The 27,048-nt window shown below is 45.8% G+C and overlaps 1 protein-coding gene and 1 long non-coding RNA gene across 4 annotated transcripts in view; one reads left to right on the top strand and one right to left on the bottom strand.

Moving 5' to 3' along the window:
• Positions 1 to 27,048, bottom strand: part of LOC146007572 (uncharacterized) — a 71,385-nt gene that overhangs the window by 12,490 nt on the left and 31,847 nt on the right. The window contains exons 2-3 of the long non-coding RNA XR_014444354.1: positions 10,724 to 10,846; positions 5,649 to 5,748 (exon numbers count right to left, since the gene is read on the bottom strand). This is a non-coding gene — a long non-coding RNA (uncharacterized LOC146007572). The remainder of the gene's footprint in view (positions 1 to 5,648; positions 5,749 to 10,723; positions 10,847 to 27,048) is intronic.
• LOC146007569 (uncharacterized) overlaps positions 22,620 to 27,048 on the top strand; it is a 56,969-nt gene continuing 52,540 nt past the window's right edge. Inside the window, exons 1-2 of one of the 3 annotated variants that reach the window (XM_083146029.1) lie at positions 22,620 to 22,896; positions 24,300 to 26,078. In XM_083146029.1, the coding sequence (XP_083002155.1) occupies positions 22,695 to 22,896; positions 24,300 to 26,078 (1,981 nt within the window). In that variant the 5' untranslated portion in view covers positions 22,620 to 22,694. Of the gene's footprint in view, positions 22,960 to 24,299; positions 26,079 to 27,048 lie in introns of all 3 variants that reach the window. The other 2 variants (XM_083146032.1, XM_083146031.1) reach the window with 2 other exon arrangements.

The raw sequence follows: 27,048 nt of genomic DNA, 5'->3' as shown, positions 1-27,048 counted from the left end.
AAAGCCTAAAAGTGAGCTAACAATGCGCCCAGCTCCCGCAGGGCACATGCTAAGACTGCCTAGGAGAGGAAGTAGAAGGGGAGGAGTTAGTCACTGTTAATTTATTCGGTACTTGTGGAGTATCACGGCTCCCACGATGGGCATCGCACAGGAAAAGAATTGCATGCGATCGCATGCGTTTTTTAACAGAAAAGCATCCAAATGCATTGAAATTAGTATCAAACATGTTCAATGGCCCACAAATGTTATTTTTGAGGCTGTACCACCCCCACTATCAACGCGAACCCGAAGCATGGCGAGCGCAGCGAGCCCGCAAGGGGCGGCATTACGCGTTCTACCACCTTTTCATACCCCCACTATCCACGTTGGCGTGGAGTTGAGAATAGAAAGTGTGGCGAGCGCAGCGAGCCCCGCGAGGGGACACGGATACCTTCACAGGTATATGCGGCCCCTCGCGGGCTTCACAGGTATCCGCGTCCGCTCGCCACGCTTCGGGCTTGGTGGCTCGCTGCGCTCGCCACACTTTCTATTCTCAACTCCACGCCGACGTGGATAGTGGGGGTATGAAAAGGTCGTAGGTCACGTACCGCCGCCCCTCGCGGGCTCGCTGCGCTCGCCGCGCTTCGGGTTCGCGTTGATAGTAGGGGTGGTACAGCCTCAAAAATGACATTTAGGGGCCATTGAACATGTTTGATACTAATTTCAATGCATTTGGATGCTTTTCTGTTAAAAAAAACGCATGAGATCGCATGCGATTTTGTAAAAAATGGTTAAAAACTGCAAAAATCACATACAATCGCATGCCATCGCATGCCACTATATATGGCATGCGATGGCATGCGATGGGAGCCGTGATACTCCACAAGTACCATTTATTCTAAAGTGCCCAAGCTCCCTGTGGTCGCCCTTCTATTCCCCACTGTAACTCTCCAGTGTCACCTAGTGGAGGAAAGAGAAATAATGATGCAGCTGATAAACCTCCCATTCTCTGGTTACATACATGAGGATAAGATTGAATTAAGCACAAAGATGATAACAAGAGCCGGATGCCCCCCGACAGTCACTATACCGACATTGGAATCCCGACTGCTAAATGCCCGATGAGCCACCGAACCTGCATGGGGCTTCTTTGCGCTCGCTCCCCTGTCGGAGTACCGGTAGTCAGTAAATGTTAGATAAAACCACAATTAGAAGCCAAATTACAGTATAAGTTGGCTGGGGGCGGGGTCTAATGTTGAGTCTGTTCCGCCACACCCCCTGAAAGCGGCCTGCGGTTGCTTCTCCCAGAGAGGATATTGACAAAGAACCAACCAATCATCTCCCGGCATTATGCTAGCGCAGCTGTAAAACAACAGAAACTGCTTTTATCTCTGTCCAAGACGATGGATCAATAGATCATGCACATGACATTCTAGGGCAGTGGTTCCCAACCGTGGTCCTCAAGTACCCCCAACAGTGCACGTTTTCCAGGTCACCCAGCAGGTGCACTCATTATTCAGACACATTTTAAAAGATCCACAGGTGGAGCTAATTATATCACTTGTGATTCTGTGTGAAGACCTGGAAAATGTGCACTGTTGGGGGTAATTGAGGACCAGGGTTAGGGAACCACTGTTCTAGGGCAATCATGTCCAACCTGCGGCCCTCCGGCTGTTGCGAAACTACAAGTCCCATCATGCCTTGCCATAGTTTTGCTATTAGCGAGTGCTAAAACTATGGCAAGGCATGCTGGGATGTGTAGTTTCACAGGAGCTAGAAGGCCGCAGGTTGTACATGCCTGCTCTAGAGCGTAAGCCAGTTTTGGCAGTCACATACAGTAGCTGGGGTCTAATGAACGATACGACCATATTACTAACACTATCAGTTCTTATACTACTACTCCCAGCATCCGCCGCCATACACTACTTTCCTATATACAGTTTCCCAGAGTGTTTGTGCCACAATAAATATAACAAAAGGCATTGTAACCCCTCCGCATCATTTCAGCCGAGTTGGGTGCGGTCCGAAAGGGCCACCCCGGGGGGCGCGGTGCAGTGTGAGCGGGTGATTGGTCCCGTTCATAGTATGGAGGAGACAGCGCTGTCAGCTCCAAGCTACATGGCTAAAGTCCACACAAGCATTAGGGCGACAATGCCTATGTCCACATGAGTTTCTCTTTATAAAGCCAGCATGTGCCGACAGGCGGTATTTCATGCCCTACCATCCACTAGGGTGTAGAGGGACAATAGAGTAGTGTAGCGAGGGCAGCGAGCCATGTGGAATTTGGGACAAAAAAAAGTGATTGCTTCATGTTGACATTTTGACTGTTGACCTAGCCATTGTCATCCTAATCCCTGTGTCGACCTTCCACCCCTGTGGACACAAGCATTAGGGTGACAATGGCGAGGTGGACCGTCAGGTAACTGCTATGACTGCTAATTACTAGTGTTACAGTTACCGGGATAAGCGGACGGGTCACACAATGGGAAATAGGCCAAATATTTCTTAATCACAAATTAATTGGAAAAAAACCATTTCAGTTTTGAGAATAAAAATGCAAAACATTCCCATGTCCGAAATAATGATGCAGCTGATAAACCTCCCATTCTCGGGTTACTTACATGAGGATGAGATTGAATAATACACAAAAGATGATAACAAGAGCCGGATGCCCCCCGACAGTCACTATACCGACATTGTAATCCCAACTGTTAATTGCCTGTCGGAGTACCGGTAGTCGGTAAATGTTAGATAAAAAAACAATTAGAAGCCAAATTAAGGTGTAACTTGGCTTTAAGATAAAACAAGTCATAAGACATTAAGGAGTCTGTTCCTTTAAACAGCCCAACTACCTGTGTACTACTACCGGTGTACTACTACCTATGTACTACTTACTACCGGTGTAATATTACCTGTGTACTCATACATGTGCACTATTATCTATGTACTACTTACTACCGGTGTAATATTACCTGTGTACTCATACATGTGCACTATTATCTATGTACTACTTACTACCGGTGTAATATTACCTGTGCACTCATACCTGTGCACTATTATCTATGTACTACTTACTACCGGTGTAATATTACCTGTGTACTACTACCGGTGTAATATTACCTGTGTACTCATACCGGTGTACTACTACCTATGTACTACTTACTACCGGTGTAATATTACCTGTGTACTACTACCGGTGTACTACTACCTATGTACTACTTACTACTGGTGTAATATTACCTGTGTACTCATACCTGTGCACTATTATCTATGTACTACTTACTACCGGTGTAATATTACCTGTGTACTCATACATGTGCACTATTATCTATGTACTACTTACTACCGGTTTAATATTACCTGTGCACTCATACCTGTGCACTATTATCTATGTACTACTTACTACCGGTGTAATATTACCTGTGCACTACTTACTACCGGTGTAATATTACCTGTGTACTACTGACTATGTACTACTACCTATATACTACTTACTACCGGTGTAATATTACCTGTGTACTCATACCGGTGTACTACTACCTATGTACTACTTACTACCGGTGTAATATTACCTGTGTACTCATACCTGTGCACTATTATCTATGTACTACTTACTACCGGTGTAATATTACCTGTGTACTCATACCTGTGCACTATTATCTATGTACTACTTACTACCGGTGTAATATTACCTGTGTACTACTACCGGTGTACTACTTCCTATGTACTACTTACTACTGGTGTAATATTACCTGTGTAATCATACCTGTGCACTATTATCTATGTACTACTTACTACCGGTGTAATATTACCTGTGTACTCATACCGGTGTACTACTACCTATGTACTACTTACTACCGGTGTAATATTACCTGTGTACTACTACCGGTGTACTACTACCTATGTACTACTTACTACCGGTGTAATATTACCTGTGTACTCATACATGTGCACTATTATCTATGTACTACTTACTACCGGTGTAATATTACCTGTGCACTCATACCTGTGCACTATTATCTATGTACTACTTACTACCGGTGTAATATTACCTGTGTACTACTACCGGTGTAATATTACCTGTGTACTCATACCGGTGTACTACTACCTATGTACTACTTACTACCGGTGTAATATTACCTGTGTACTACTACCGGTGTACTACTACCTATGTACTACTTACTACTGGTGTAATATTACCTGTGTACTCATACATGTGCACTATTATCTATGTACTACTTACTACCGATGTAATATTACCTGTGTACTCATACATGTGCACTATTATCTATGTACTACTTACTACCGGTGTAATATTACCTGTGTACTCATACATGTGCACTATTATCTATGTACCACTTACTACCGGTGTAATATTACCTATGCACTACTACCTATGTACTACTTACTACCGGTGTAATATTACCTGTGTACTCATACATGTGCACTATTATCTATGTACCACTTACTACGGTGTAATATTACCTATGCACTACTAGCTATGTACTACTTACTACCGGTGTAATATTACCTGTGTACTACTACCTATGTACTGCTTACTACCGGTGTAAAATTACCTGTGTACTACTACCTATGTACTGCTTACTACTGGTGTAATATTACCTGTGTACTACTACCTGTGTACTACTACCTATGTACTGCTTACTACTGGTGTAATATTACCTGTGTACTACTACCTGTGTACTGCTTACTACTGGTGTAATATTACCTGTGTACTACTACCTATGTACTACTTACTACCGGTGTAATATTACCTGTGTACTCATACCTGTGCACTACTACCTATGTACTACTTACTACCGGTGTAATAATACCTGTGTACTCATACCTGTGCACTATTATCTATGTACTACTTACTGTACTACCGGTGTAATATTACCTGTGTACTACTAACTATGTACTACTTACTACCTATGCAGTACTACCTGTGTACTACTTACTACCGGTGTAATATTACCTGTGTACTACTACCTGTGCACTATTATCTATGTACTACTTGTACTACTTACTACCTGGGTACTACTACCTGTGCACTATTATCTATGTACTACTTGTACTACTTACTACCTGGGTACTACTACCTGTGCACTACTAACTATGTACTACTTACTACCTATGCAGTACTACCTCTGCACTACTTACTACCTATGCACTACTTCCTATGTACTACTAGCTATGTACAACTTACTACCTGGGTACTACTACCTGTGCACTACTAACTATGTACTACTTACTACCTGGGTACTACTACCTTTGTACTACTTACTACCTTTGCAGTACCACCTGTGTACTACTTACTACTTGTGCACTACTTACTACCTATGCAGTACTACCTGTGCACTACTTACTACCTATGCAGTACTTCCTATGTACTACTAGCTATGTACAACTTACTAAAGCAAAAAGGGTATGGAGGTTGAATAACAGGTGCTTAGGTTTGATGTAAAGATACGGAATGTCTAATCCCAGTATGAATGTAAAAAAGTGTTTACTGTTATGCTCTGGAAACAATGTTTTTTTTTTAAAAGATAAAACCCATAAAAAAAGACACAATCCAGCTGCTGATGTCTCCAAAGTCCACAATCAGTAATACGGGGTGGGAAAGCAATCCAAGGTTAGTACCTCCACTACTGTGTACTGAGACTCACCTCCCTCCGCTGCAGCCATGGTCCCGGCTTCCAGTGGTGCAAACAGGCAAGTCTTTAAAGAAGGACCCCTACAAGGTGATCCTCCAGGACCTGGGTATAGCTGGATCGGTCAAATAGGAAAGATAAAATAAGGGTGACGTGGTCATAACAAAAAGGCAAAAAACTTTCCCCCAACAAAACCCGGATGTGATATGTTTTTCCGACAGTCGGGATCCCGACAGTCATTATCCCGACGTTGGGATCCCGACTGGCCGGACTCAGACAGCGTGGCCAGCGCAGCAAAGCCCCTTGCGGGCTCGCTGCGCTCGCCAGCTACGCTCGCCACCTATTCTATTCTCCCTCTATGGGGGTCGTGGACCCCCACGAGGGAAAATACCCGACAGCCGTCGGGAACCCGGCCGTCGGTGTTTTAGCAGTCTGGATCCCAACGTTGGGTTAATGACTGTCGGGATCCCGACTGTCGGGACCCCGTCCGGCACCCCAAAACCCTTTGAGTGCCAAGGGAATAAGTCAAAATCTGAGTGAAAATTGGCAAGCAAATATTTGTATTCCTCATAATGACCTGTAATCAGGGCTTAAAGTGGTTATGCAGAGGTGGGGGAACTCATTTCTCTATGCCACCTAATTACACCCCCTCCCCTCCCCACATTAGGCAGAGACAGGGCCAGTGGTAGGGTTTTTTAGCATCCCCGTGCAAACTACAATGCTTTTCTGTAAGAATTACTGTGCAGAGCCAATGGGGGAAATTTACTAAAGGAAATTTGTAAAAAATATGTGTACTTGTATCCAGAAATACACTTATTTTTGACATTTAGGGGGAAATTTACCAATATGAAAAACCTAGTTTTTCGTATTTGTATTTTCCCTACGGTTGCATACGACTGTTTAAGTCGTATGCAAACTCGTGTTCCGGAGGATCAGTTACAAAGCAGTCATATACGACTGCTTTGTAACCCACCGATGGTGTAACAATTCGTATTAGCGGCCGTATATACGGCTGCTAATACGAATTATTTCTAGCAGTCTGCACGGATCAGTCAGATCCGTGCAGGCTGCAAGGTGTAAAAAAAAATAGAAAAATAAATAATGATAAAAAAAAAAACGGCGTGGGGTCCCCTCCACAGCCGAAACCAGCACCAGGCTGAAGGAGCTGGGGCCGGTAATTAAAAATCAGGGAACCCGACAAATAGGGGCTCCCCGATTTTTAACAACCAGCCCCAGGCTCCAGGTCCGGGGCTGGTTCCCAAAATACGGGGGACAAAATGACTAGGGGTCCCCCGTATTTCAAGAACCAGTCCCAGGCACAACCAGCCAGCAGGGTAATGCCACAGCCGGGCGGAGACTTTTTATGCAAGTCCCCCCGGCCAAAGCATTAACCCTACCGACCAGTCAGCCTGGCCAGGGGCCCTGGGGGAGTGGGGACCCCCCCAATGAAGGGGTCCCCCCCCCTCCAGGACTTACCTGACCAGGCTGAAGCCTGGTACTGTCCCCGATGCCCCTGGGCGGTGGGCATCGGGCTGATAAATGTTGTAAAAATAAGGATAAACTATTGTTTTTTACTGTGGCACTACAAGTGCCAGCAAGCCTCCCCAGCAAGCTGGGACTTGGAGAACCACAAGACCCAGCCTGCTGGGCATTAAAGGGCCCGCTGGCACTTGTAGTTCCATAGTTAAAAAAATAGTGCACAAAACACACTGACACACTTTTAAAATAAAACTTTATTACATACATTACACACATACTAATACTTACCTATCTTCTTTCCGTAGGCATCCCTGGTCCTGTGTCGGCGTCTTCTGGTCCTGTGTCGTCTTCTTCCTCCATGTCGACCGTCGCTGTCGCCGTCCGGATCCGACGAAATCCATTTGGGAAGCTGTGGAAGGAAACCATACTCACCTGTCCCAGCGCGACGTAGTCCAGGTAAGTGTCTTGGCAAAAAAAAAAAAACTAACACCCGAATCCAGCCGGACACGGAGACGCACGGTGTTTGTTTACATCGTGCGGCTCCGCCTCCTGAATGCCGCTATTGGCCGCCTTGCGGCCTAGCGGCCAATCAGGAGCCGCTAGGCCGCAAGGCGGCCAATAGCGGCATTCGGGAGGCGGAGCCGCACAATGTAAACACCGTGCGGCTCTCTGTCCGGCTGGATTCGGGTGTTCGGTTTTGTTTTTTTGCCAAGACACTTACTACAGGGCTCAACTACACAAAAGCAGATAATGCTTATAAAGGGACATCAGGCACCCGCCAGACCGACATCATAAGATTAGTTCCGCCATTGTCCGCCTTCCATGCACACATGGACGCCGATCTCCAACACCACGCTGGCATCGAGGTAACTTCCGGCTTTTAGATGCTGGAATACATGGAGGTGCAGGTGGAACGCACCTACCACTTCCGGACTCCAGCACGCCAGTCTGCAACTAAGTTTACAATTGGGAACGCTGCTTGGTTGAGGCTGGAAGCGGCCAGTGGAACATACCAGTCACTTCCGGACCTCACCACAGTCCGCCGATCTTCTCAGCGGATCACTCGAGAGCAGACTACGTCAGTGCGGTGCTCCCCCACGCAAACTGGCGCTGTCACTCAATCAGCGAACCGCCCCCTCAACCAGGCAGTAGCATCCATAGTAACAATTATAATTCTTAAACACAACTGTGGTGCTAATGTTCTAAATAGATACACTGGAAATTAGTATCAAATCCCTAATATTTCACATACTATTGTTACGGACACGGGTTCTGGTCATAATAGTAGCCTGACAGGCACCATCAACCCCATACTCTATTAAACCATGTTTATTTAGGATGCTTAAATCCATTTCCATGACCAATATCTAACCAATATCTATACCGTACTATCAACTAACAAATACGGCAACAAGAGAAGGAAACAACTACAGGTATTACATGTAGGCAATTATGAATAAACATGTATAGAAATTTAAGACGCAAATGCTTATCAAAGACAGATCTGTGTTACATATAAGAAAAGGATATTCACCACTGGTTATTTGCAAAATGTCAGATACCCAACCACACTTCAGTAGGACCACCATGTGCTGCCATTAAGTTAAATTCTCAAAAAAACAAATCTGGACCCCAACTCTCCATCCAACTACAGGCCCATCTCCCTCCTCCCTTTTGCCTCCAAACTCCTAGAACGTCTGACCTATAATCGTCTCCTAAGCCACCTTACTGCTAACTCCATTCTAGACCCCCTCCAATCCGGGTTCCGCCCTTTACATTCCACTGAAACTGCCCTGACCAAAGTCACTAACGATCTACTATCGGCTAAATCCAAAGGCCTCTTCTCTATCCTCACCCAGCTTGATCTGTCGGCTGCCTTTGACACTGTTGACCACCCTCTCCTGCTCAACACCCTCCGCTCCTTTGGCATCACTGGCACGGTCTTCTCCTGGTTCACCTCATACCTCTCCGATCGCTCCTTCTCCGTCTCCACTCCGAGCTCCTCCTCTCCTACTACCCCCCAGCCAGTCGGTGTTCCCCAAGGGTCAGTCCTTGGCCCTCTCCTCTTCTCCCTCTACACCACCTCTCTGGGCACCCTCATCAGCTCCTATGGTTTTCATTACCACCTTTATGCTGATGATACCCTAATCTATCTCTCCTCCCCCGACTTATCCCCATCACTTCTGTCCAAGGTCTCCGAATGCCTCACGGCCATCTCAGCCTGGATGACCCAACGCTTCCTGAAACTAAACATGGCTAAAACTGAACTTCTAATCTTCCATCCCCCGAACATCCCCTCTTCTCCCACTATCTCCATCAGCATTGGTGAAACCGAGATCACGTCCACCGACCAAACGCGCTGCCTCGGTGTCATCATTGACTCCTCCCTCTCTTTCACCCCCCACATTCGTGCTCTCTCACAGTCTTGCCGCTTTCACCTACGCAACATCTCACGCATCAGACCATTCCTCTCCACTGACGCGACCAAAATTCTCATTCACTCTCTTGTCATCTCCCGCCTTGACTACTGCAACATCCTTCTCTCTGGGCTACCTCTCACCCGCCTCGCACCTCTCCAATCCATTCTTAACGCTGCTGCTAGGCTCATCTTCCTCTCCCGCCGCTCTACCTCCGCCTCCCCCCTCTGTTTATCTCTTCACTGGCTCCCCATTCCTTTCAGAGTTCTCTTTAAACTCCTCACCACCACCTACAAGGCTCTCTCCTCCTCCACAGCTCCCTACCTCTCTTCACTGATCTCTATCCACACTCCCTCCCGTCCTCTTCGCTCCATCGCTGACCGCCGACTGACCTCTCACCTAATCACCTCCTCCCACTCCCGTGTCCAAGATTTCTCTCGCGCTGCCCCCCTGCACTGGAACAACCTCCCGCCACCCATCAGGCTATCTGATTCCCTTACCTCCTTCAAGCGCTCCCTCAAAACCCACTTTTTTCGACTAGCCTATCCCTCCTCCTAACCTCTTTTGATCCTCCTATCCTGCCTCCGTTCCCCTCCGTTCCTACTTATCCTATTGTATTTAGTTTGTCCACCCACCTATTTTTAGTATGTTAACTCTTATGAGCAGGGCCCTCCTTCCTCACCCTACCTCATTACCTCACCTGTGCTCCTGTCCTGTTCTTCCCTTCCTCTACTTCATCTTCGGTCTCCTCGACAATTTTGACACCTACTTCTGAACTGATGCTGATTTTAGTTCTACCAGCTATACCCCTATTTATACTGTATCTTTCTACACACCCTGTACGTTACCTTGTAATTTGTTTTTTTTGGTTTGCTATGTACGGCGCTGCGGACACTTTGTGGCGCCTTATAAATAAACGTACTACTACTACTACTACTACTATGTTATACCACAATAAACAATAAATCATAAAACATAAATCCTGTACAAGTAGGTCACCCTACAGAAACACGTTCAAATAAAATTCCTCACTCAGTCCTTTTGGTGTCATGGAATCGAATTTGTAAATGTATTTGCATTCTAGATAGATAGATAGATAGATAGATAGATAGATAGATAGATAGATAGATAGATAGATAGATAGATAGATAGATACCAGAAAGAATCCCCACTGGGGGAATAAACAGAACTCACCAGTCTGTAGTTCAATGGAGGTAATCCAAAGTTTATTTTCTGCAAGAGAGATCTTCTGACGTTTCAGTCCCCGCTGGGACCTTTATCAAGGCAGCCACTGTGTCAAATAGTCGCAACTTAAATCTGTGTGGGAAGGGGGATATATAGCTTTTGAGTATAAAGAAATATAAAAATATATGATATTGATAATATAAATAAATATATGATAAATATATGATACAGCCAGTACAGGCTATGGCGGGGGAGCCAGTGACAGGGACTATAGAGAGGTAGGGCAGGGGGAGCAGAGGCGGTCCTGCAGCGATGCATAACCCACAACAGAGAGAGCCGGCACCAAGAAGGGTGGTCCCTGGAGAGGACAAGGGCCTGTGCAGTGCTGTGAGCTGCTGACCTGTAAGGAGCGGGGGCTGCGCAGCTGTGTGACCAGGAATGGCGCCAGGAGAGCCAGGCTCCTCCAAGTCCCCTACTGCTGCCACCTGCCAGAGGGAAGGGAACCGCGCTGCCCCCACTAGCTGCCAACCACAGGAGGAGCCCCAAACCCGGAGAGAACAGAATGATGTGTGCTGCCGAGGTGTCCTACATAGTGCCTGCCTGCTCGTGGAGGAGCCGAGAGCGTGAAGACTAGAACCTCGAGGAAGAAGGTGCTGAGGGGGTAAATTACCTGGGAGCACACCCAGCCGGAGGATTCTCCCGGGGTTGCTATAAGATAGGACGCAGCAAGTGGGGACCAAGGTGCGCAGGCACCGCGGAGGACACCCGCTCTCGAGGAACCAGGACTGGAGGACATGCAAAGGACCCCTAGCTGGAGACCTGTAGAAGCCCCCTCAGTGGTGCGGAGCTGCCCTTAGAGATGCCTGTCCGAAAGTAAGTTAAGAACACGATGCAACATCAAGGACAGGAGCTGCGCAGAGGACAGGAGACAGCCCAGCGGAGGAGAGGACCGAGGAAGATCCCCAGCCTGATAGAAGCCGTTGGTGGAAGCAGAGGCCGACCCAGAACAGCACGAAAGGCGGAGCCATGGACGACCCAGCACCTCCTGCTGCAGGAGGCGAAGACACGGGACACAAGGCAGACAGAGCCTGTAGGAGTAGCCACAGATGGGATAGTCAGAGCTAGTGTTGCCATTACGATATTAGACAGCCACATCATATGTACCTCTGCTTTCTTATCATACAGAATAAAGCCTGATTTACCGTTTTTTTGTGCTACTGCTTTCTCCTACTGGCATAATAAAAATCTGCATTACAGTATGTCATCCACAACACTATTATTTAAAACACCAATGTCGTAGGAAATGCAGTCCCTAAATAACATAAATGTGGTGTTAAATTATAAACAACACATACAACCAATTAACTGTCTCCATGTGTTTTTATAAGTGGTATATTCATAAAAGCAGTTACCTCAACAGTTAAAACATTCAGTGCTTTGAGAAATTGCAGTTGCATGTATCTATATTATTACTTATAGCAACAGTGGGATAACTACACTCTGCAACCTGATCTGAAAACATGTTGGTGCTCCAATAAAGTATAATCACATACATGAATGCGATTATGCATAGCAGAACATCACAGACTGCTTTATAATAAAAAGCACAACATATTAGTGGAACATACCACCTAACCCCGCATGGGTCATATAAAAAATATTTTGACTGACATCTAACTAGCACAGAGTGGGGCAAATCATGTTGTGAACCACTAAAAGGAGAACAGTCTTCTTGAAAATAATTGTTACACTGTACAGATAGCACTAAAGCTGGGTACACAGGGATAGATTTGAAGCCCGATGTGGGCATTCCTGATCGATGGGAACGAGCAATCGTCCAAATCGTTCCGTGCATTGTTAACGATGCGCGTACCCGCGAATCGTTATCGATGGTATATGATCTTTCCTGCATGCAGGAAGATCATAGACAAATCTTTTGTCAAGTGTATCAAATCGTTCCGTGTATATTTGTCAAGAGAAAGAAAAGTTTGTCACGTTGTAGTGCACCATAGAGAAATTTTTAGTCCTAAAAATGAACCTTTATTGGGAATTGGGATAAAAGGCGGAATATAAAAGAACACACATACATATAAGTGAAACAAACACCATATATTTTTAAGAAGACCGTGTGTGTGCCTCTGTGTGTTCAATCTATCAATTCAATTTATAAGAATTGCCAGCGTCTTGTGTATATCCAATTTTATATATTAAAGGCTTTAAAGATAATTAATGGATAGTTGTCCAGTTGTTATTCTCATAAACCACCTTTTACCATCAATACTTTGTCACAATTTTTACTTGGTTATTTTTGTGTCAATTAAGACAGTTACTGTAAGTAACATTTGTTGCGTTTGTATGGAAAAAGGGCTCTGTATATCTTATCAGACAGTGGGGTAGTCTGTCTGTGTCTGTGCTTTTGCTTTAATTAAAAAGACATAGGGTGAGATTTAATAGGGTGAGAGATTCAGAAAGTGAGAGATTTGGTAAGAAATCTCCAGTTTTTTTAAAGCGGCAATCATTTACACTGCAAAATCAAACTGGTTTTGCAGTGTAAATGATTGCCGCTTTAAAAAAAAACCAGGAGATTTCTTACCAAATCTCTCACTTTTTGAATCTCTCATCCTATTAAATCTCACCCATAGTTTATTACTGACACCTCCTACTGTCATTCAGGCTGAGAGAAAACTAGGTTTCTTATCAATTATTATGTAAAGCAAATCAGTGTGTTTCATATATTGATTCCCACTTTTTAATAGCAACCATGTGCATATGAAGGGTTAATGGATAACACAAACTGACCGGTGTGTTGTTACAAATAATATACTGCGGTGTGATGTAGTATCACAAGGTCAGCTGTTCAGCGGGACACGCTGTCAGCCTTTTAGTTAGAATTGTAAGAGGGCACGCACGATAAACGATTTGATGCACTCGTTAACGATGTCGGAACGCTTCCGACATTGTTCCGTGTGTACACACGATGAACGATTTGATACACTCATATATTATGCCAAGAATAAGGCACAATAAAATGATCTGACTTTTACAACCACAAGTAAGATGGACGCAGTGCATAGTCCTATATAACCCAGCTAATCACCCGATATTGCATTAGAAGTGTTTTGAAAACATACTCAGCGAGCTTTATATTTAAGGAGATGAAATAAAATGATATATAGAAAAGGTGCATGGCCATAGAACCAATTAATGAGTTACTTCCTTTGAGTTCTATACTGTATGTACTGTATACAGTTGCAAAGAACCCTATTCTGGCTACATGCCCAGACAGCAAAGTGGCCAATTACATAAACAGTAGCGAATTGTGAAGATGCCGTATACAACAGAACCCGTCAAGAATCCAGATTTTGCTACATACCCTGAAAATAAAAGTGCTAATTATATAAATTGTAGCAAACCTGGGGATACTGTATACAATTGAAGAATAATACTTTTTCCTATTTTCTTACTGTACCAATAGATGTGCAGGGGGGAATTTACTAAGAATACGAATACGATATATCGTATTCGTATTCTTAATATGACTGAATACAACTGAATACGGCTGTTTCAGCCGTATGCAAATTCGTGTTCTGGGGGGGAATTTACAAAGCAGTCAAGTACAACTGCTTTGTAAACCTCCGATGGCGCATTGATTCGTATTAGCGGCCATATATACGCTCGCTAATACGAATTCCTATAGGCAGTCTGCACTGCAGGCTGCAATGTGTAAAAAAAAAAATTTAAAAATAAATAAATAAAAAGGTGTGGGGTCCCCCCCAGGGCCGGGGCTGGTTCCCAAAATATGGAGGACAAAATGAGTAGGGGTCCCCCGTATTTTAAGAACCAGGCCCAACCAAGGTCCCGCGGCCAACACATTCACCCTAACGAGTCAGCCTGGCCAGGGGCCCTGGGGGAGTGGGGACCCCCCCAATAAAGGGGTCCCCCCCCTCCAGGACTTACCTGACCAGGCTGAAGCCTGGTGCTGTCCTCGATGCCCCTGGGCTGTGGTCACCGGGCTGATTAAAGTATAAAAAATAGAATAAACTAGCGGCCAACCAGGAGCCGAGAATGCCGGCTCCTGATTGGCCGCTAGGCGGGCAATAGAATCATTCGGAGGAGAGGCGCTGAACATGAAACATCAGTGTCTCCCCTCAGTCCATAAACGGGTACCGGCTGGAATAGTCTGAGTTTTTTTTAAGAAGACCTGGACTACGTCGGAAAGACGAGGACATGAACTTTGCCGGAGGACCTTGGTGAGTAGGATTTTCTTCCACAGGTACCTCTATGGATTTCTTCGGATCCTGGACCCCGGACCCTGGATCCCCGGACCCAGAGGCCTATGATAGGTAAGTATCTGTATGAAAGGGCTTTGGATGACAACGTATTAAAGTATTATTTTATACGTGTCAGTGTGTGTGTTTATTTTACTATTTTTAATACTGTGGAACTACAAGTGCCAGCAGGCCCTTTAATGCCCCGCATGCTGGGACTTATGGTTCTCCAAGTTCCAGCATGTGGGGGAGGCTTGCTGGGACTCATAGTTCCACAGTGTCACGCTAGCAGTAGCACCAGCTGGAGTGTAACGGAGGCTAGGTGCCTTGATGTAAGGTTTTTGCATAGACGACAGGAGGGAGGGATGCAATTGGATAAAAGAAAACCAGTTTTAATAAAGATACTGCGATACAGAAGATGAACTGTGGCACAAAGGTAATACTGAAGATATGAAATAACCAGAGTCAATGATATATAAAATGTATTGTAAAGTTCGTAGTGGATGGATAACGAGGTTGAAAACTGAAGATGACTTGAAGTGTAGATTTGAAGAATAAACGTAAACTTGAATAGTTGATTTGAAGGATTTACTTGAAGAGATGATTGAATTGAAGATTGAATGATTGAATGAAAGATTGGATGATTGGACGATTGGATGGTTGGAAGATTTGGAAGATTGGATGGTTGATAGGATGAATCCGTGAAGTATTGCAGCAGGCCTGAGTAGCTGTGACCAGGGAGAGTTGCAGTGGAAGTAACCGTCAGGTGAGGAAAGGGTGATCCCCTTTGGGGGGCTATGCTTGTCCGGACCATAGAGGCGGCAGCAGGGTTCTGCAGGTGGATGGTCTTCACAGCAGGCGAGCAGGAGTGGATTCAGTCTGGAGATAGCTGACAGGCAGCAGCGCTTTCAGCAGGAGTGTGAGTCAGATGCCTAGGGAAAGGACATCATTGTACTTACTGACTGTTTGGCCCAGCTGGTCAGTATTTAAAAGAAGAGCTGCACTGTAATTGGCTGAAGGTAATTGGTAGTGCAGCCTGGTTGGAGAAACCAAAAAGATGGCCGTCGCCAGGGAAGGCGACAGGTTTCAGAACCAGGAAGTGTGTGCAGTACACTCCAGGCAGCGTGTGCAGCAAGGCCCAGGCAGAGTTCACAGCATCATGGTGCCTCAGTGTGGGAGGCATGGGTGGCAGACATGGTGGTCATGACACACAGTATTCAACAATAGTTTACTCTATTTTTTACACTTTAATCAGCCCGGTGACCACAGCCCAGGGTCACCGGGGACAGCACCAGGCTTCAGCCTGGTCAGGTAAGTCCTGGTGGGGGTCCCCACTCCCCCAGGGCCCCTGGCCAGGCTGACTGGTCGTAGGGTGAATGATTTGGCCGCGGGACCTTATATAATAAGTGTCCCCCGGCTGTGACATTACCCTGCTGGCTGGTTGGGCCTGGGGCTGGTTCTTAAAATACGGGGGACCCTTACTCATTTTGTCCCCCGTATTTTGGGAAGCAGCCCCGGCCCTGGAGCCTGGGGCTGGTTTTAAATAAATTGGGGAACCCCGGCTGATTTTTTATTACCAGCCATGGCTCTTTCAGCTTAGTGCTGGTTAAGGCTGTGGGGGGGACCCCACGATGTTATTTTCTATTTTTTTTTTACACTGAAGCAGGGACAGATTGAGAATCAAAACCAGCCCAGGAAATATCTTGAAGCAGCCCCAATGGGGTGTGTGTGTGTGTGTGTGTGTATGTGTGTGTGTGTGTGTAGGCACGCCAATTTTTGTTGGGGTGTGTGGCCTATCAGTATGGGGCGTGGCCTATTTAACCAGGGCCCATTATACATATACCTCACACTGTGATGCCACTATACATATGCCACACACCCTGATGCTCCATTACACATATGCCACACACCGTGATGCCATTATACATATGTCGCACACCGTGATGCCAATTATACATATGCCGCACACCGTGATGCTCCATTATACATATGCCACACACCGTGATGCCATTATACCTACAGTATGCCGCATACCCTGATGCCATTATACATATGCTGTACACCCTGATGCCATTATACCCATGCCACACACCATGATGCACCATTATACCCATGCCGCACACCCTGATGCCATTATACATATGCCACACACCTTGATGCCATTATACATATGCCACACACCGTGATGCCATTATACATATGCCCTGCACCTGATTGCTCATTATACATATGCCACACACATGATGCCCATTATACATATGCCCCACAACGTGATACTCCATTATACATATGCCACACACATGATGCCCATTATACATATGCCACACACCCTGATGCCATTATACATATGCCCCGCACATGGATGCTCATTATACATATGCCACACACATGATGCCCATTATACATATGCCCCACAACGTGATACTCCATTATACATATGCCACACGCATGATGCCCATTATACATATGCCACACGCATGATGCCCATTATACATATGCCCCACACCGTGATACTCCATTACACATATGCCACACACATGATGAACATTATACATATGCCCCACAACGTGAAGCTCCATTATTCAAATGCCCCACAGCGTGATGCTCCATTAAACATATGCCACACACATGATGTCCAATATACATATGCCCCACACCTTGATGCTCATAAAAAATATGCCACACACATGATGCCCATTATACATCAGTAGGTATGCAGGCTGGAGTCACAGGCAAAATTACCAATTGCGCACTTAACAAAGCAGATGCGCACACACAGTTTTAAAATGAAAAAAACTTTACCAGATGCAGGGAGATCATTAGGAGCAGCGGTGGCGACGGCAAATGACATGAGGCATGAGGAAGGAAGAAGGCGCGATTTCAACCGCTGGGGACGGCAAGTGACCTCCTGCCGCCAAGCGATTAAACGCTTTGCGACGGCGGAGCGGCAGGCGGTCACTATCTGACCTTCAGCCACCAAGCGAGGAACCGCTACACAGCGGCAGCCCGGCAGGAGGTCACTGCCATCAAGTAAGAGGCCGAGCTACCACTGAGCACCCGGCGAGCTACCCGGTTATACACCATTTACTGACTCCGGAGTGCCAGTTCTTCCCCTTGTGGGATTTGGATATATATATATATATATATAAATAAAAATATATAAATATATACTGTATATAAATGTATATACACATAAATATATATATGTATACACACACTTCACTGAGGCCACAAATTATTATTGCTGCCAGTGCCACCCACTGCCACTTACTTGCCTCCTGTGGCCGCCGTGCGTCCTCAGAGTCAGTCAGACGGACCTGTCACCTGCCTCAGTTTATTCTTCATGCCGCTGCTGCCGCCTATTGGGTCCCGCTCCCCAGCCCAGCGCTACTGATGCTGCTGGGGAGGATCACAAGGCAGCGCAGCCATTCCTCCGAACCGCGGGAGCAGCTCTGTGCGCGCACATGCGCACCAGCCCTACCGCGGCCATTTTATCTATGGCACAGCTCAAGGCCAGCTGCGGCCATCTTTAATCATGGCAAAATGCACGCAGATGCCGCGGCAGGCCCTGTTAAGGCGGGTGGGCGGCCGCTTACACTGTAAAGAATGCCGGCCCACCGGGAAACAGCCCAGTTTCCCGGTGGGCCAATCCGCCCCTGCACTGAAGCCTGCACGGATCTGACTGATCTGTGCAGGCTTCTGCCAAATACGACAGGAAAATATAGTGTATTTTTCTGGTGTATTTGCCCGGCCATTCGCGGCCATTTTATGCCAATTAGCGGCCGTATTTTTAATACGACCGATTAGTAAATCAGGAATCAACATTCTTTTGAATGGTGATTCCTGTCGTATTTTATAGATGGTGTATTCATTCGTGTTTGTAAATACAAATACGAATGTCCCATCAATGCGAATAAGAAAAAAAACTTGTATTTTCCTGTGAAAATACGATTTTTCGGGTTTTTAAATATTTTTATTTCAGATCTTGATTTTGAGATCAAAAAGGAAAAGGGAACGACCTCCTTAAAGGGACAGTACCCATTTATTTCAATTACACATGGTGTTATTTGGGAGCGCTTTATTGTTTGTGTGCATATTTTTCCACATTGGGTTTTTAAATACGAATGTCCCATCAATACGAATAAGAAAAAAAAATTGTATTTTCCTGTGAAAATACGATTTTTTTTCACAAATTCATATTAGTAAATTCCCCCCGCAGTGTTTTCCCCTCTCATGAGTTCCCTGAAACCACAAAATTGATGTGAAGAGACCACTCGGAACCCCATAAAGTTCTTGACTAATAAGACACAAGGACAAGGACAATTTTATTAAACAAAATAGTTTGTTTATTAATAAATAATATACAATATTTCACAAGCTTGACAGTTTGTAAGAAATACCTACAAAATTTTTTTTTTATTACATATACATTTTTTACAGAATGGCGATAGCCCAGGGATGAGAAGCCGGGCTACCCGATGTTGATACATCGGGCAGCTTCGCGTTCCTCATAGAAACCTATGGGGGATGCGGCCGGCGGCACTGCAGGGGCGATCACAGCAGGGATCGAAGATTCCTGCTGCAGTCCCCCTTTAATACATTGAGGGGATGCTTAATATTTGTGGCTAACCCCTGAAAACGTGTGTTTTCGGGGATTTAGCCGCATTATATTACTTGATAAATAGTCAGCTATTTGAGCTGAGAGAAGGTCAGTGTACCACAGGCACATGTGAGCACACACACTGCTGTCTAACAATGTCCTTGGACAAGTTAACACATTAGGCCAGGTATGTCCAAACTACACTTTCCAGCTGTTGTGAAACTACACATCCCATCATGCCTTGCCATAGTTTTAGCATTTCCTAATAGCAAAACTGTGGCAAGGCAGGATGGAACTTGTAGTTTCACAACAGCTAGAGGGCCATAGTTTGGACATGCCTGCATTAGGCTAAATGTAGGAGCCTGAAGGATTTTGGAAATGTAGAGATTTCTGCAAGTTAAATGGAAAATTTGTGGTTGTCAGCAACAACGTCACATCCAATGTTCTGCACATCAGATGTGATGGCTATATTCTATCTTGTCCTCTCAGCTATGATCTAGGTCTGGGGTAGCCAACCCTAGTCCTCGAGAGCTACTCATACCACTTTTACACCAGAATACCGGGTAGGACCCGGGAAGTCGAACACGGGAAATTGCCAGGGCATGCCCTGCCTCAGACCCTTATTTACACTGCAATTCAATCCGGGTTATTCCCGGGTAAGACCCTTTCACACTGAAAACGGATCAGCCCTGTCTTTCCTTGCTGGTGTCATTAAAAATGGACCTTTGGGCTGTTTGAGATGAGGTCACAAGAAAGGGAAAAGGGAGGGGGTGGTTTCTGCTCCCAGCATTGCAGCAAAGATGGCAGACGGAGTAGCTGTGTTGCAGTTTGTGCTGTACTTTTCAACAATTGAGAGTTTGAAGCAGCTTCTCACCCTGTGCTACTTGCTTCACACTTGGAGGAGGAGAGCACAATTCTTGGCTGAGAGGTCTAGATCTCGACACCAATATTTGTGCCGAAGGAGAGAGCGTGGTAACACTGCTGCTGCGCTGCTACATGCGCCCTGTGCGGGTCTCCAGCAGATGACATCATCTGCCAAAGCCGCAGAACCACCAATCAGCTCTTCGCGCCCCTCTACCCACCAAATAACCCGGATAATGACCATTTACACCACCCTGAGCCCCGGATAAGCCCTGTGTCCGACCCTGAACATTTGCCGGGTCAGATTCCCGGGGAACAGTACCCGTGTTATTTTTTTTCAGCCCATTTACACCATGCCCTGCCCCGGACTGGAGCGGCAATATCCCGGGTCCAACCTCTGGTGTAAAAGGAGTATCACAGTGCATGTTTTGCAGGTCTCCTCACAGAATCACAAGTGAGCTAATTAGCTCCATCTGTGTATCTTTTAAAATGTGTCAGTGGTTAATGATTGCAGCTGTGCAGCAGCTAAGTTGTCTGGAAAATGTGCACTGTTGGTAGCTCTCGAGGGCTAGGGTTGGCTACCACTGACTAGGTCATTCTGATGTGGACCCTGCCTTCAGGTAAAACCGTTTAACCATCGATTGTACTACTGATGGTTAACTGCAATGGTATGAAACCATAAATGTATTCGCCCACAATGGTCATCCCTGCTCTAATACTGACCAGGTAGCGGACCAACTAGAGGTGCGAGCAGGGTTAGGGAAGGCCATTGGTGGATTTACCAATGATGGATTGAAGGATTCAGTGCCCCCGAAGTATCCCAAGGTGTCACTGGGCCCAGTTTGGGAACCACAGATTTACACTGAAATGTCAAATTAAGCCGAGACACACCCCTCCCCAACTATTATCTCTGCACATTTTAAATCTGCCCCTTACCCCCTGCAGTGACACATGGTTTTGCAAAGGTGCAAATTTCACTTCCATAACTGAATCAGACCCCTTATATGTTTCCAAGATGTGACTCACGCAGCATTGTGCAGGGATAACCCTTTGGTAGTGCGTCTTTACATCTTAGTGTCTAATTCAGATCTGTTCGGAGGGCTGCAAATTTGCAGCCCATCTGAAACATTGATAAACTGTGCATGCACATGGTACTCTGTGTACATGGTCCCCTCGCATACAGACCTTGCAAAGACTTCCCTTCTTTGGTCGTGCTCTGTGTGACTGACAGGCAGGTGGCGTTCTGGGGTTGGTGTTTCATGAGAGTGCCCACAAAAATGGGAGGGCCCCAGCGAACGCAGGTGTAGCCCTGCCAGTTCGGGGTGGGCGCATGACGTTGGGACCCACCCAGGCTGCGAGCACTGGGCACAGTAGGAGAAATTGTATGCATACACAACCATTCGCATCCCTGCACAGGGATGGTGGTGGTGCGTTCACCCATAGACCTGCTCGCTAGGCTGCATGTTTTCGCAGCCTAGCGACCAGGTCTGGATTGGTCCCTTAGTCAGCAGCTATAGGCAGAAAGAGTCTTTGGGGTCGATCCTATTAACCCCAAAGGGTGCGGTGTCTTCACGCTGAAAACGGCACCCGAATTAACCCTAACTCGCACCCTTCGCAGGGCCTAATTGGCTGAGCACTTTTTAGCAAATTCAGCCAGCCGTAAAGTGCGCCCGGTGTCGGGATGATTCACACTCGGCGAATCATCTGCATCTGGTAATTAGGTTTTTTTCTTTTTACCTTTAGGAAAAGGTATTTAATTTTGCCCGTCATTTATATGTTCAGCAGCGTGTTACAGAGAATATTTCAGTCAGGCCAGGTAGGCAAGTATGAGTTAGGGGCGGGCCATGGTGGGTATTGAACCCATGACCTTAGCGCTGCTAGGTAGTAATGCTAACCATTGATTACACTGTCCGTGCCTTCTAGCATTTGACCCAATTAAATAATGATCATACAGAAAGGCTGGCTGAATCTAGTATAAGGCCAGGGGTGCCTGTTTCAATGCTAGTATAGTAAGTTGTTATAGCAAAAACCAAGAACATTTCTGAATCTAAACACTATTAAAAAAAAGAAAAACCTGTATCACGTAATACTTCCAGAAATATAGGCTCATCTGAGTGGATGAGCAAATATCCTGCATGTTTAGCTATATGTCTCTGCACAGTGCTGCCCGGTTTGCCCTTATACATCATGGCCGCTTTGCTACTCACAATCGACGCGCTGGCGTCGCCATGGTAACGGCGTTTACCCACACATGCGCAGCGTTCCCTTGCTGCTACTGCGCATGCGTCAGGGTGTACCCTCTTGCGGCTGCCCGGCTCAGACCGATGTCATCACACAGTGCAAGCTTTCGGACGAGGAAAAGGTACCGGAGCCGGTGACCGGGGGAGGAGGAGGGATAGGCTGGAGGCCAATAAGCGCTCACTCTGTCCATGTGACGCACAATAGGCACCCAGGTGGGCATTTTGTGCATATGGGGTGGTCTGGCAACTTTGGTAGCAGAGACACGTGACCTCAAGGTACCGCCTATTAATATTGATATTATTATATTTGTGTTGGGGACCAGAGTGACCAGGAGGTTGTATAGCATAACCTCCGACATCTGTGGGGAAGAATTCGGTACACAATAGTAAATGGGGCGTGACCACTGGGAAAAGGGGCGTGACAAAACCTCCTTTCCTATACTTTCAATGGTAAAGTTGGAGGGTAAATATTATTGAATCAAGTGCAGCCACCTTACTTGCTGCAGTGCTCATCTAATGATCCGATCCCCCGTCATGCGCTGGCCACTGCACCCAACACGCTGCTCATCCTCAGGCAGCTTCACGCCCAGAAGGACGTGCATGCGGAGAAGGCTGACAGTCTGTTCCCCTGAGTGCGCAGGGTCCGAGGTGCCGGCGTGTGATGTTATGATGCATCACTCACTGACCGGGCATGGGACCACCCGCAATGCACTCTTGGAAACGGTTGCGGGGCAGGGGAGAATGGCGCACCAGTGGCTGTCACCGAGCTTTGATCCAGGATTCAGGACATGGAGAGCACCGCATTGATTGACAGGAGCCAGGGGGAGTGTTGGGCCAATAAATTGGTACATTCGGTAGAGAAACTGGTACTGTACCGGCTAAATCTGTACTGTTGGAGGGTATGGTATCGTTTGTCGGTATTTTGGAATATTCAGGAATAACTGGGTGTTTTGAGGTGGTTCAGGGTTGATAGGTCGAGAATCAGTTGGTCGACGTGGACAAAAGATTGACATGTTCTAGGTTGTCCATGGCAAAAGGTGGACTTTTTTCATGCTTTACTATTCACTTGGACTACAATTGGGAGCGGTAAAGCTGAGTGAAGCACCGGTGGGACGAGGCACCATCAATGCATGCATGGTGAATTAAGCCAAGTGAGGGTATGCGTTACAGTAATTTGGGGATTATAAAAAAAAAAACTCCAACAGTGCACAAAGAGGTTGCTGTGAGTCACAAAAGTAGTCCCTAAATCTCGTGATAGAATGGGGCTCTTCCAACAAGGCCAGGAATCGCCCAATTTGCAATGTGCCCACAGAGATGCTCATTAGGTGCTCACAATAATACTTCCTCATATAAAGGTTTCTTTACTAAGCTCATGTATGTGGACGATATGGATCAGTCTTATCTGAGACTGTCCCTCTGCTCCTCTTGTGGGTAGGGAGGGGGTGGGGGGAGACATAGTTATGGCACTGTTTTTTTTTTCATTCACTCTGATAGACACCTTTTCTGAAAGGCGTTTCTTACACTTTTATGTTTTTTAGTACTTGGTGTTCACTCCTTTTTTTTTCCTTTTCTTTTCTTTACAAACTTCATTAACACTTTTTTTTATTTTTATGTAGGTGAACCTATGGACAGTGAGACACCCGACTGTCTTCACACCACTCTTCCTGCACCAGATTCATGTAGTGAATACACAGAGGTCAGTGACAGCAGCCATGATGGAGAAGGCTGCGGGAACAATAAGCCTTGGAACAGGATAGGACAACCCATACATTCTGTGACCAGTGAATCTGCATCTCTTGGAGAACCATTGACCGCCCCAACCAGTGATTCCACACTCATGGAACATGCACAGTCAGAATGTAAGCCTAGTCCTATTAAATCAGAGGCCAAATCTTGCGAGGAAGACTTTGGGAGTAAACATGTTGGTGTGTTTTCTGACGTTAAGGAGGATTCATTTTTACAGGAGAAGGGAAATTCTCGTTTTACAGCAACCTCTGTGTGTGTGAAGGAGGAGCAAGACGTGGGATATAGTCTTGCCCAACCTTCACACATTAAGTGCAAGTCCGTTCAGGTTAAAGAGGAAGCCATGACCTCTGTAGAAGAAATTCCTAAAGACATAGTGACAGTCACGGTTCCAGATTATAGCCCCTCCCACTACATGCCTTCTGTCAGCCACAGCAATGACCAGTCAAGGGAGCAAGGAGACACAGCTGGCCGTGTTACTGCTGCCACAGAGATGCTGGGAAACTGTCCAGAGGACCAGAAGCATTTTGTGAGCGAGGAAGCTCTAGTTTTACACAGGGCAATACGCAAAGGGAAAAAAATGGGTTCTTCACTATGTCTGTCACAACTCGGGGAGGAATCTGCTCTTGCGGACCACCAGAAAACGTTAAAACAGTTTTTTTGTTCCTACTGTGGGAAATCTTATAACCACATAACTCACTTTAACGTGCACCTGAGAATTCACACAGGTGAAAAACCATTCCCATGCAACGAATGCGGCAAATGTTTTATCCGGAAGTCAGAACTTACTGCTCACCAAAGAACTCACACTGGCGAGAAGCCGTTCGCCTGTTCCGTCTGCGGGAAGACGTTCGCCAATCGCTCAAATGTCATCTCGCATGAAAGGATTCACACAGGGGAAAAACCATTTGCGTGTCCCGAGTGTGGGAAATGTTTTTCCGACCGTTCCGGACTTTATACTCACAATCGGGTTCACACACGTGAGAGGCCATTTTTATGCTCTGACTGTGGGAAACGTTTTCCTACCAGATCACATCTCATCGCACATCAGAGATTTCATACAGGGGAGACTCCATTTCCTTGTTCCGAATGTGGGAAAAGTTTTATGAGCAACTCTATTTTGGCCACACATCAGAAGACTCACACTCAGGAAAAATCCTTTGGGTGTGTGGAATGTGGGAAAAGTTTTGCAAGTAATGCAAATCTTGCAACCCACCAGAGAATTCACACGGGGGCGAAGCCATTTTCCTGTCCTGACTGTGGGAAATGTTTTTCCGACCGCTCTTGTTTTTCCGTACATAAGAGGGTTCACACCGGAGTGCAGCCTTACACCTGTACTGGGTGTGGGAAATGTTTTCCTAGCCGGTCACACCTTGTCAGGCACGAGAGGATTCACACTGGGGAGAAGCCATTTGCGTGTACAGAGTGTGGGAAGAGTTTCAATTGTAAGACCAGTCTTGTAGCGCATCTGAGAATCCACACCGGCGAAAAGCCATTTTCATGTACTGAGTGTGGGAAGTGTTTTAGGGGCCGGTCAGGGATTGTTGCCCACCAAAGGATTCACACAGGAGAAAAGCCATTTGCATGTTCTGAGTGTGGGAAATGTTTTACTGACCGGTCAGGTCTCATTACACATCGAAAACTTCATATAGGTAATAAACCATTTGAATGTCCAGAATGTGGGAAATGTTTTGTGTTGAAACACTATTTGACCAGGCACTTGGCAAAGCATGTAGTTAGAGTCGCTATTTCTTAACGATAGGTGTGTGTAACACTACGCAATTCTCATTTCACACAATAAACATTTCTCCTTTCCAAGCGAATGTTTGCTGGCATTAATTCAGTCTGCGTGGCAGCTATTTTTCCTTTCCAAAATAAGTATATACACACTGTTCGTTCTAAAACCCTGCACCTTTCAATTTCCATGCAGTTCTTCTTTACTGCCTGGGGTGTCAATCTGCTTTGGTGGTTCTAGCACAGTTTGGTCTGTAGCTTTCTGCTGAAATACAGATCAGGCTGTGCTAGAATCACAAAATCAGTGACACCCCAGGCAGAAAAGAGGAATTGCACATGGGGCACATATCTAAGAACATGTATGACTTTCTGTGGTCGCTTATTTTGCCAGATGAAATTGCGGAAGATTGTTAAGTTTCGGAAATGTTATCCTTTTTAAAAGTTGGATATGTCTTAGATAGGAGAGCATGAGATGTCTCCATTTGTCTAGTTCCTCCAGGGCAGATTTTAGCGTTGTATTGATATTAAGTCTGTATAGGTCATGTATGCGTTTATAGAATCCAAGATACTTTATTACAGTCGAGGTCCATCATATGTGACTGCCTGCTTCCCAATGGTGATGTGTCTGCGGGCCCAGGTTTAAATCCTGAGACTTGTCCTGGTTAATCATACTGTATTCTTTTATTTTGTGGAGAATAGTCTGAAGAATCGCTTCAGGGCCTACGAATTCTTAAAAACCTACTATGGGTCAGGAAAATGATGAATTCCTAGACAATTGCAACAAAACTTTGAATGCTTGTTCAATGAAATTGACAGCCTTAATAACCAATGAAAGGAAAAAGGAATTAAACAAATTAGAAGATGATCTTAAAAACTGGAATCAGTTAT

The sequence above is a fragment of the Crinia signifera genome, chromosome 6, assembly GCF_055691185.1.
Source record: "Crinia signifera chromosome 6, ASM5569118v1, whole genome shotgun sequence".
Classification (NCBI taxonomy): Eukaryota; Metazoa; Chordata; class Amphibia; order Anura; family Myobatrachidae; genus Crinia; species Crinia signifera.
Note: the sequence above shows the minus strand (reverse complement) of the source record. Positions and strands in the feature narration are given on the sequence as shown.